Source organism: Labrus bergylta, chromosome 8 (assembly GCF_963930695.1).
Source record: "Labrus bergylta chromosome 8, fLabBer1.1, whole genome shotgun sequence".
Taxonomy (NCBI): domain Eukaryota; kingdom Metazoa; phylum Chordata; class Actinopteri; order Labriformes; family Labridae; genus Labrus; species Labrus bergylta.
This window is the reverse complement of record NC_089202.1, coordinates 32,599,545-32,610,715: the sequence shown is the minus strand read 5'-3', so window position 1 is coordinate 32,610,715 and position 11,171 is coordinate 32,599,545. Positions and strand designations below refer to the sequence as shown.

At 39.7% G+C, this 11,171-nt stretch overlaps 1 protein-coding gene and 1 gene segment (V, D, J or C); both read left to right on the top strand.

Moving 5' to 3' along the window:
• Window positions 1–550: 550 nt before the first annotated feature.
• Window positions 551–3,651, top strand: LOC136179801 (Ig kappa-b4 chain C region-like). The segment is given in 3 exon segments: window positions 551–574; window positions 2,010–2,085; window positions 3,163–3,651. Coding segments are annotated over 3 exon segments (423 nt in total).
• Window positions 3,652–4,187: 536 nt separating this feature from the next.
• Window positions 4,188–10,858, top strand: LOC110005075 (uncharacterized). Of its 4 annotated transcripts, none has more exons than XM_065958304.1 (7): window positions 4,188–4,820; window positions 5,371–5,414; window positions 7,710–7,806; window positions 8,157–9,094; window positions 9,311–9,478; window positions 9,805–9,900; window positions 10,491–10,858. In XM_065958304.1, the coding sequence occupies exons 4-7, from the start codon at window positions 8,180–8,182 to the stop codon at window positions 10,803–10,805; spliced, it is 1,494 nt and encodes a 497-aa protein (XP_065814376.1). In that variant the 5' UTR covers window positions 4,188–4,820; window positions 5,371–5,414; window positions 7,710–7,806; window positions 8,157–8,179; the 3' UTR covers window positions 10,806–10,858. The 4 variants fall into 4 exon arrangements, with proteins under 4 accessions (XP_065814376.1, XP_065814373.1, XP_065814374.1 ...); XM_065958301.1 differs by having other exon boundaries at window positions 10,488–10,858; XM_065958302.1 differs by having other exon boundaries at window positions 4,188–5,414; window positions 10,488–10,858.
• Window positions 10,859–11,171: the final 313 nt, after the last annotated feature.

Here is an 11,171-nt window from a genome sequence, read left to right as displayed (position 1 = left end):
GAGGGGCTACTGCCCTTTGTGATGTCATGAAGGGAAAATCTCCAAACGGCTTGTTTGAGCACACATTTTCTGAAAAGTGGAGCAGGCAGAAGACGGAGAGGATGGACTTTTCTCATCATTGGGGGGTTTGTAGACGAACTAGAGACACATGTTAGAGTTAGAGCAACATGTGGTGAAGTGGATTATACAGAATATTCTACCTTTAAATAATTCTACTTACTTGTGGGATGACTTGTCTATTGCTCTCCACTGTTTTTAACGCCATGGATAATTGGTAACCTTGTCAAAAAATAGTTCAGTATAAGTTGGAAGAATGTGCCGACACTATGAAAAGATGTGTGACATAACTGTTTTAATATCTATCATGAACAGATCACATAGAGAGAGTTTGATTTCATCTTGATTCTGTTTATCATTCCACATATTTCTCCCCTTTCATCCTATTTGAATAAGTGCATTAATACTTCTCAAGCAACAGTCCACAACCACAAGGTGGCAGTAATGTGCAACTAATGTGTCGTAACCAAGACGGCAATGATACGTCACCATCATGGTGAGTAAAGAGGGGGGAGAAGTGGGCTGAAAATGTTTGATATTTAAAAGATGGTGTGTTTATTCTGGTCTTTGATGGAAGTGGTGTTCTTCTGTGAACTGCAGGTGTTGATGAAACAGTCTGTTCAATAAAAGAGGAGTGAAAGCAGAACGTCTGATTTGATTATTGATCAGATTAGGGTCTGAAGGAGAAGAGGATGAGGAGGACGTGTTACAGATCAGGATGGCATCTAACAGGAGCCGATTTTAATTCTCCCTCAGTGAAAGTTACATGGTGTGTGAGTGTGTGTGTGTGTGTGTGTGTGTGTGTGTGTGTGTGTGTGTGTGTGTGTGTGTGTGTGTGTGTGTGTGTGTGTGTGTGTGTGTGTGTGTCCTCAGTGAAGTGTGTCAGTCTCTGCAGAAACTTCCAGCTGCAGCAGTCAGTTCAGTTTCTGTTCAGTCTGACTGAGGGAGGTTTTTGTACGACGCTTTTTCACTGTGTGAACACAGCCTGACTGCTGATTTCATGATAACTCTGACAGTAGTAAACTGCTGCATCTTCAGTCTGGACTCCACTGATGGTCAGAGTGAAGGCAGAGTTTGATCCACTGCCTGAAAAACGATCTGGAATCCCTGATACTCGAGTGCTAGCAACGTATATAAGCAGTTTAGGAGTTCCTCCATCTTTCTGTTGGTACCAGGCTAAGTAGTGGTAGGTGCTATAGACATAAACATCCTGACTGGTCCTACATGAGATGGAGACGGAGGCTCCCAGAGCAGAGCTCACTGCTGCAGGCTGAGTCACTGTGACCTGTCCTCTGGACTCTGAGGATACAGAGACAAAAACAGAAAGCAGCATCAGGGTTTAGTGGGCTTCATTTCAGAGGGACGGATGTTCATAGAGGAGAGGAGTTTGATTCTCTGGACTTTACCTGTGAAGCAGCAGCAGAGGAGGAGAGTCCAGATGAGGACGCACATCAAAGTCATGTTTTTGATGATGAGGACGAGGATTTCTGTTGTGATGAAGGACAGCTGTCAGTCATCCAGTGTTCAACTGTCAGGACTATAAAGTCTCCCAGAGCACTGGAGCATGGTGCTGCTGATGCAAAGTGGCTCTCTATGGAAATGTTCTGACTGACTCCAACAGGGATCACTCTCATTACTCTGTTTATCAATCAATCAATTAATTATACAATTCATTAGAAAACTTTCAAAACAACTTTAATATGATTTCATGTTCATGCTTCTAGAAACATTTATCCTGATATAAATCAGGAGTTGTAATTAATAATATTCTTGAGAAAATGATTTAAAAATAATTCAAAGATTTAAATATCTCAAAGAAAGACATTCTTTAATCTGTTATAATCTTTTTAGATTCTGATTTCATTTGGTCTCAGAGGTCTTGCAGGCAGAGACTCATTGAGGTGTCTGTGTTTGTGTCAGAGTCAGAGAGCCGTGTGTCTCTACAGTGAAAGGTTTTTGTACGGCCGCTCAATGACTTTGTACCACTGTGGTGGACTTTTGGTGGAGGAACCAGACTGGATGTTGGAAGTAAGTTTCTGTATGAATATTAAACCTAATGTTAAAATACAGATTTTTATATTTGATCCACATAAATCACACTTTGACAACCTCAAAGACAGCTGCTAAATTATGTTCTATTCATGAGGTTTTTCTAACAATCGATATGGACGCCTTAATGACTGAAACAACTGAATGAAAATCATCAAATCAGCTTTCTTTACAGAAAATGTTAATGACCAGGACTTTAAATTGTCTAGTGGTTTGTGTTTATCAAAAGAAAAGAGAGGAAAACATCTAAATGAATGTGTTTTAGCTCAAAGAAATATTTTAAATCTGTTAAATAAAGCATGATATCATCAGCATAGAGAGATATCAAATCAGTGCTACTACAATTCAAACACTGACAAAACTACAAAGTAGATTCATTCAGATGTTATTTATATGTATGTCTAATATATATCTTCATGTGTTTGTGGTCAGCAGCTGTCTCTCTGTTTATTTGTCATCGTTAAACTCTAACTCTAATGAACTCTTATCATGTTTTTATCGGTCCTGCTTTACCGTGATGGTTCACTCAGGACAGTTTGATTTCTGTCACACTGAAACATAAACAAGTTGATGTTTAACAAAGAGAGGTGTTTTAAATGTTTTCCTCAGATTCATTTTCTGACAACTCTTTAAGGTATTTTTCTGATACCTTATTTTTCTGATTAGAATTCATTTGAAGAACATTTGATTGTGTTCAGTTGATTCTGTTTTAGTTTGTTTTACCTACAAACTGTTTTAAAAATGTGTTGCAAAGTTTTTGGATTATTTTGATGGGGAATGTTTGTAATGTTTGAAATTGGATTCAGATGTAGTTTAAATATATTTCAGGTCGTTCTGTGTGATTCTCTCTCTGTGTGCTGATGTGCATGAGAGGCTTCTTAAAGGGAAGTGAAACAATGTGTGAGTGAGTGACCGGTGGAGCAGAAAGAAACATCTGACAGAAACTCCTAAAAAAGGAAAATCAACTCTCAGACATTAAAGGTGTCCTATAGGGTGTGGTGTTTGATTGACAGCTGTGTGCTCCCTGTCCTCTAATCTGATTGGTGTCTCCTATAGGTGATGTGCGTCCCACCCTGACGGTGCTGCCCCCCTCCAATGAGGAGCTGGAGCAGGGGAAGGCCACGCTCATGTGCCTGGCCAACAAGGGCTTCCCCTCAGGCTGGAGTCTGGCCTGGAAGGTGGACGGCAGCAGCAGCAGCAGCTGGGAGGAGAGCAGGAGCCCTGCGGTGCTGGAGAAGGACGCTCTCTACAGCTGGAGCAGCACCCTGAGGCTCTCTGCAGAGCAGTGGAGGAAGGTGGGCTCTGTGACCTGTGAGGCCACCCAGGGCGCCCAGGCTCCAGTCTCAGAGAGTCTGAGTAGAGACCAGTGTTCCCAGTAATGACTCACTGGGACTCTGCTGCTGGTTTTACTGTGATACTGCTCTCACTGTGCACCTTTCTCTCTCTCTTTATTTCATGTTTCTAAAGAATAAATATTAGCTTGTTGCTTCATATGTGTGTGTATTGTTTCCTGATAATCTGTTCATTAAATCAATGAGAAATACACTTTTTGTCTTTTTGTCTTTTTTTCAAAGTTGTTAAAACGACTTTTCTTTTCTTTTATCACAAACTGTCTTAAGATACTTCATCATAATGGAGCCAGTGACTACATTAAGAAATGTAGTTTCTCCATGATAACTTTACAAAGGACGAGTAAAAACACATCATGATGAGACATAAACACTGTTTTTAAACTCAGACTGAGCTCCTCAATATGTTTGATGAGCGTCATCAGTGATCACAGAACTTCAAACGATATCATTTTTCATCATTTATATAAATATTTATATAAATTCCCAAATGACAGTAAACTTGTTTTGTGCTTTATTCTCTCTACAATAGTCGGTAATAATGAACAAAACCCATGATAGCCAGCATGACTAGCTGAGACCAGAGTGCTCAGAGACCAAGATAAGATCAAGACCAAGGCAGGACAAGAAGGAGACAAGACCAGGACAAGAAGGAGACAAGACCAGGACAAGAAGGAGACAAGACCAGGACAAGAAGGAGACAAGACCAGGACAAGAAGGAGACCAGACCAGGACAATGAATTTCACTGAAAAATCATCAACTTGTGTGCAGCTGGCGTGACACTCACTCAGACTGTAACACCAGGAAGGTTGCAGCCGTAACTGGGGGATAAAAGTCAAACTACAAATGAATTGAAGTTAATCGTTGTTTCAAAAAAACAACCCTTTTCCTTCCTACCACAATCAATTAAGGAACAGGACTACACTGTAAGACCGAACAGTAAAAGCATGTTAAAAAAATTGGGTTGTGTGAACTCGGAAATTCAAAATAGTTATTTCAACTCTATTTTTCTAAGTTATTAGAACGCGTTTTTAGTTTGAAGTAAACAGAGCTCAACCAATTTGATTATTTTTCATAATTGTTCTCAAATTGTTTGATCTGCTCTGCATGACGTCACGGTCACGTGCGTACGTGCTCTCACCGCCATGTTTGCTCTCGCATCGAGTCGCTAAGAATGAGCCAGCTAAGCGGAGTGAACTTTACAAGTTGAGAACAATTTGGACACAGACAATAGATATTGTTATTTGTGGAGCAAATCGCAGACTTTTGAAGGGACTTTTGTTCGGACATGCAGGAGTTTTCTGTCTCTACTCTGCTGAATGCGCTGACTGCCGTAGCATTGGTGCTATCTTTGAGCTAATCTGGTGAGTAATAACTTATTTTATCACATTTTGATATCGTTTCTTCATTTAATGAAATAGTTCTCATGTCCGCAGCTATTTCATGCATTTAGTATGAAGAGTGAATACGTGTTTTCTGTTGTACTTTTGTGGCGAAGTTAGCCTATTTAATTAATGCAGTTTGCACTATTTAATGTGAAAACATTTGAAAAAATATAACTGGCTTAACTTCTTTCTTTAACTTTCTTTAACTTTTCAAGTATAAACTAAGTCTTGCTTTAAAATTTGTCTGGAAATGTTACTGGACTGCTTTTGTTTCTCGACCTCCACATGCATGTTTCTGTACAGACAACCGTTAACGTTTTTAAAAGAGGTCTTGTAGTAGTTTATTTAGTGCTATCATTTGTTAGACATTTTTGATAGGTAGGTAAACTATCAAAAATAAAGCCTGGTGTGGAAAATAACCGCATTGTGCGCGGTGTTTCTGTTGCTCCTCAACTGTAAATTAACTGTAAAGAAACATTTCTGCTAAAATGTACAGTTTAGCTCATTTTTCTATTTTCTTTGTCTTAAGGCTTAAATACAAGCAACTTGGTGATATCCGGAGTCTTCAATCAGGTATGTATATTCAAAGCACAGACTTTTAATAGACATTTCTTGTGCACAATCACTGTAAAGAGAAATCCGATGTGATGCAGATAAGGGAAGTTTATCTAAAACCTGTTCACTGTTTCATCATTCTATGCTTTGTATGTCAAACTTGCTGATTCGACACCGTTTAGTTTTACAATGGCTTGGCAATGCAAACTTTGTCCTGCTGTGTGTGACAAAAGGGCACAGTTGCTTGAACACTGTCGTTTGCATCACAGCAATTTATCCTCAATCAACCCATTGCCTTGTCTCTTTGATGACTGTATCTGCACATTTCAGTCAATAAATGCATTCAAAATTAATTTAACAAGGTTGCATAATAATAGAGTTGTACCCAGTGAAAACGAGGTGGGATGTTTGTCATTCACATGTCCTTTGTGGATTCAAGCAACCATTTAATGATAAGAGTCTCCTCAGTCATTTAAGGGCACATTTAAAACACCATGAAATGGTGGACTGTCCTTTCAAAAACTGTCAAGACCGCACTAATGTCTACTCCTCCTTTAATGCCCACAAAAGTAGGACTCATCCAGACAGTGATGTTTCAAATTATAAGAATGAGATTGTCTGTACAGAAACTGAAAGTCAACCAATGCAGAGTCAGGATGAATCTGATAGGGATAGCCCTTTACCACACTCTCCTGAGCTGGATACTCCTGAGTGTGAGCCCTCTGGATCCAGAGATGACACTGATGACTTGGAAGGGCACTTCAAAAATAATTTGGCTTCTTTCTTCTTGAAAATGAACAGTGTTCTTCATGTGTCAGAGACAGCTACACAGGACATCATTGAAAATTTGGAACAAATATTCACTTTGTCCAAACCTGTTGTGAGAGAAGCTGTTGTCAGTAGTTTACAAGAGCATGATCTGTCTGTCAGTGGGGCCCTTCTTCATGACCTAGAGGAGGCTATCATGAAAACTAATGTTTTTGTCAATGCTACTTCAGAAGGTGCGGAACTGTCCACTGCTAAGCGGAGGGAAACATTTGTGAGGAGTAACTATCCTTTGGTAATGCCAGTGCAATACACTTTTGATTCCAGTGAACACACAGCAGTGTATGTTCCCATTCTTCAGATGATTCAAACAATGTTTAAAACTACTGATCTTCTTGAAAAAATTCACGAGGCAAAACCGTCTCCACCAGGAATTTACATGTCTCATGAAGATGGAACATATTTCAAAGAAAATCAGTTATTGTCTGAAACAGGGGAGCTGAAACTGTCCCTGATTTTGTTGCTGTACTGCAGACCAGAAACAGTGCACTGACGTTTCTGAAGGGGAGTTTAGCATGAGAACAAGGGCCTCCCATGATCTTCATGTGCAGAATGTTGTGGAAGAAGACAAAGCAAATCACTTAGGTGTTAAAGGTCAGTGTGCTCTCAGCATGGCATTGCAGCATTTTCATCCCATCACTGGTTTTCCACCTGATATTCTTCACGACCTCTTTGAGGGTGTCGTGCCAGTTGAGATGGCCTTGTGCATCCGTGAGATGATTTGCCTGAAGTATTTCACACTTGAATATCTAAACACAAGAATTCACACATTTCCAGATCAGCACACTGATAGGCTTGATAAACCGCAACAAATTCCAAAGACTTTTGCTGCCAAACGGGCATGAAAATTCCACTTTGCTTAGGTTATTACCACTACTGGTAGGAAGTAAAGTCCCTGAAGGAGATGAAACATGGGCCATATTGTTGGACCTCAAAGAAATAGTGCAGCTGGTGTTGTCTCCATCTTTCACAGAGGAGTCTTTACAGTACATGCAGACTAAAATCAGTGATCATCGACAGGGACTTCAAGCAGTGTTTCCAGACTTTAAGCTCAGACCCAAGCATCATTATGTTGAGCACTACCCAGAAATGACAAGGCGCTTTGGGCCTCTTGTTCACCTTTGGACAATGAGGTTCGAGGGAAAACATCGCTTTTTTAAAAGAGTGATACAGGACACACACAATTTCAAGACTGTCTTGAGAACTCTTGCCACTAGGCATCAGCACATGATGGCGTATCACTGAAGTGCACCATTATTTTTCAAACCCCACACACAATCTTCGAGTGTCACCTCTGTCCACGTTGCCACACTGCCTCAAGTGGCAAAAGACTTTATAAGAACAAAGACAGACAGCCAAAACATATACAGTACAACACAGGTGTCCATTGATGGCACAGAGTATGCTAATGGTATGTATGTTTCTGCAGGCCAGGCTGGAGACTGACCAAACACTGCTTGTGAATAACTCTGTTTCTTTTCTTTGCAGAAACTACGAGAGCTGGTACAGAGAGCATTTGAGGTGATTTGAGCTGACATCCTCAGACACCTGCTCTGTCATCGAGCTGTCAGAACTAAATGACACAGTAAGTTTGTCTGCATACAACATAGATGGACACTTAATACTGACACAAAAAAGATTTATTTTGATCAGAGAAATCCAGGTGTAAAATGTTGTCAGAAGTGAAGAACCATATGGCCTCATGGAACAGTGTGTAGCAAAGTAAGACAGGTAAACTAAAATTTGATATGCCAGTTACGTTTACTAACATTACAAGCCTAGAAAGACTTACCTGCTACAACTGTAATTTTTTTCAAACCCCAGCTTTTAGGTGAATAATATCTGTCTATAACTGTTTCACACAAATACCTATTGTGTATGCATTGTTGAATGCTATTAGTTAATCCGTTCTCTCCCCTCTCTTTGTTTTAATAGGTAATCTTCACATACATACTTCCATGGACATTGTCAGGAAGATGACTTTGGCTTCACGTCCAGAATCTGTGACTGAGCTTGAAAAAATGACAAAAGAAAAGTTTAAGATAGACTTTGATTTTTGCTTATCATATGAAGATCCAGACTTTGACGGGCAGTTATGTTCCCTTATAGACATTGAAGAGCTTCCACAGAAGGCAGTACTTAAACTTGTAAGATCTCAGAGTGATGCCAGTTCAATTGCATCTGATGACACAATAATATTGCCTCATGCAATGACTCCAGAAAGGACCCAGAGATGGCCGGATGTTTGTCCAGTGCCAGCTTTTACTTATGAAGTAGAACTCATACTTGTTGAGGGAAATTTGAATCATGAGAGAACAGGGAAAACCCTGAAGTTATCAAGGGGACAGAAGCATGACATTCTTGAAACCCTTGCATCCAAAATGCATAGCTTTAAAGCATATACCAGTGATAAAGACATTTCAGTGGTTGCAGAAGCGCTTGTCACCACCCATCCTTGTCTTAAAGAACCAGGAACGCAGACAGGATGGTATGGTTGGAAAAATAGTCTGAAGTTTAAGATGGGTAACTTCCACACTAAGTTGAGTCGGGCAGGATATAGTGAGGTAGCTGTAAATTCTGGAAAGAGAAGCAGAAACAACCCTGACAAACAATCTCCCCACACTGACATAAAGAGACCAAAAAGGGCAGAAGTGAATTTTCTCCCCAACTTTCCAAAAGGAGAAGATGGTTCAAGCCTTGAGCGACAGAGACTCCAGATTGTAGATGAAGTTATAAGGACTGACAAAAACCTCCCTCTGATTGCAAAGTTGATGCAGACCACCTTTTCCCTGCGACGCAAAGAGGTCATCAATGATGACTTGCCTGTTGGAGAGATCCTGGTGCGCTGGCCTGCCCTAAAGATGGAGTCACAGGTGAGTTTTTTTTTCTTTGTATGTGATAGGGAAGTGTAGGGATCTCAACATCAGTCACTTAGTCTGACAAGCATTTAACAAATGTAAAGTTTTGACATTTATAATGCGACAGTACATAATGTTTAAACACGTTTTGTAATGTAATGTTTTACAACTTCATTTTCCTTTTTCTTTTGAGATACAAATGCACTTCAATGTCACATTTTTATTTTACAGATTTGTGCAGCGTTTCACAGAATCACAAACATCAACCTGAAGAACCACTTCTATTCTGAGTTAGACAGACATGTCCCTCGTCTTCAGAGTTTGTTCAGGAAGAAAGCTGCGCGCACAGGGAAGGTGTCTGAAGTCCTGGATCAGCTCTTCAACACTTATGACCGCCAGGTGAGTTGATTATCCTTCTTCATGCATGATAATAATAGAACCCTGTTGGAACTCCCTATCTTCAGATTACATTAGGGCCAAATGATGATGCCATCGTTGATAGCTGAGAGTCTTCTATCGTGAAAGACTGTTTGGAAAAAACACGACCAACAATAGAAACAATAAATGTCATCAAGTGTTCTGCTTTTGATATTGTCATTTGACAGTTTGGTAGGCATTACCTAATCGTATTCAAATACATCATATAGGGCTATTTCTTGTGATAAATTCTGTTCCTTCCCTGTTTGGCATTTCAAATTAAGATGATGTGTTTTCTCATACTTAAGGAACAAGTTGACGTCAATGTCCTCCGTGCTGCCGTCCTCCGTGCTCTCCCTACATATCTGCATGAGGATGACTCCGGATTTCTGAAGCTGTGGGATGTAAGTCAGCATATTATTAAGACTTGTAATGAATCTGTTGAACATGTTATATATTTCATCTGTTTTATTCAGATGCTGTCATTTTGGTGTATGATTGCCATGATATTAAAAAGTGAAAAAGATTAATATAGTAATAATTGTCCTGCAACATCTACAGTAGGCTTAATCTTACCTGTGAGGAATTAGTAATTAAACTTTGCATTTACTGGTCAAACCTCAATTCATGCTGCAGTTTTTAAAATTCCATTTAAAACCTGCAGAGCTGGAATAGTATGCTAAACAATATCAACATCTATAGTGAGAATAAATGCAATATAGTGATTGTTTAAAAAAGCTTGTCAGTTGAGTCATTGTCTTTCAGTACCATTTAGCTTTGATTGTTTTGAGGCCAAAAAAACAAAAAAGGGGGATAATTACTACATTTAAAGTGGTGAATTAAGAAATCCCTGAATAGCAATAGGGTAGTGTACTTTCCATATTTTTCCGCTGATCAAGAAACATAAACAGCTTTTGGTACATTGTCATTCTATGGGAAACACTGAAGCTTAGGCAGTTGATTTGTAACATTTCTCTGTCCTTGTCTTTAGCAGGCCCTGTCAGATGAACTGCAAATCGACAACATACCAGTTGGGCTCCTCCTGATCAGTGCCACTTCAACAGATGCTGCGGTATTCTGCCCCGAGAAGGTTGCCGTTGTGCTTGAGGGTAACACAGTTGTCGATTTCCCAACATTTTCTGATGCATTTGTCATGCTTTTTGCACTTATTTATGGGCTACATCTAAGTTACCCGAAAGACTTGGCCAATACATTTGACTTCATCCAAAAAGTCTTGATGGGCCTTGAGGATGGCAAGTTGAAGCCTAGAGTATTGAGCCTTAAAAACGACCTTTTGTCAACTGAATGATCTCACACACACACACACACACACACACACACACACACACACACACACACACACACACTCACACTCACACACACTCACACACAACAAATGTAATACTTCACTGAAGAATTTCTGTTTGCGCACATGGACTTGTGTAATTTTGGCATTGCAAAGAGCAGTAAAGAAGTTAGGGCCCTAAGTTCGGGGTTTTTACTTCAAAAAGATGTGTTTTGAAAAAATGCCTGTTGAACTCAAAGTTGTAATGGGTTTCTGTTGGAAATGCCTGGGTTTTTCTAGTGTTGATGTACAGAACTATAGGGTAAACCTTTTGTCATTTTGCTGAAGTTGGCATTTCTTTAGTATATCTGTGTATTAAGTTGTCAACTA

Bases quoted from the DNA above. Each gene is read 5' to 3' on its own strand.
- LOC110005075 (XM_065958301.1), top strand. From the start codon at position 8,180: ATGGACATTGTCAGGAAGATGACTTTGGCTTCACGTCCAGAATCTGTG. The intron at 9,479-9,804 runs GTGAGTTGATTA...CTCATACTTAAG, and splicing joins TCAACACTTATGACCGCCAG to GAACAAGTTGACGTCAATGT. The intron at 9,901-10,487 runs GTAAGTCAGCAT...CCTTGTCTTTAG, and splicing joins GATTTCTGAAGCTGTGGGAT to CAGGCCCTGTCAGATGAACT.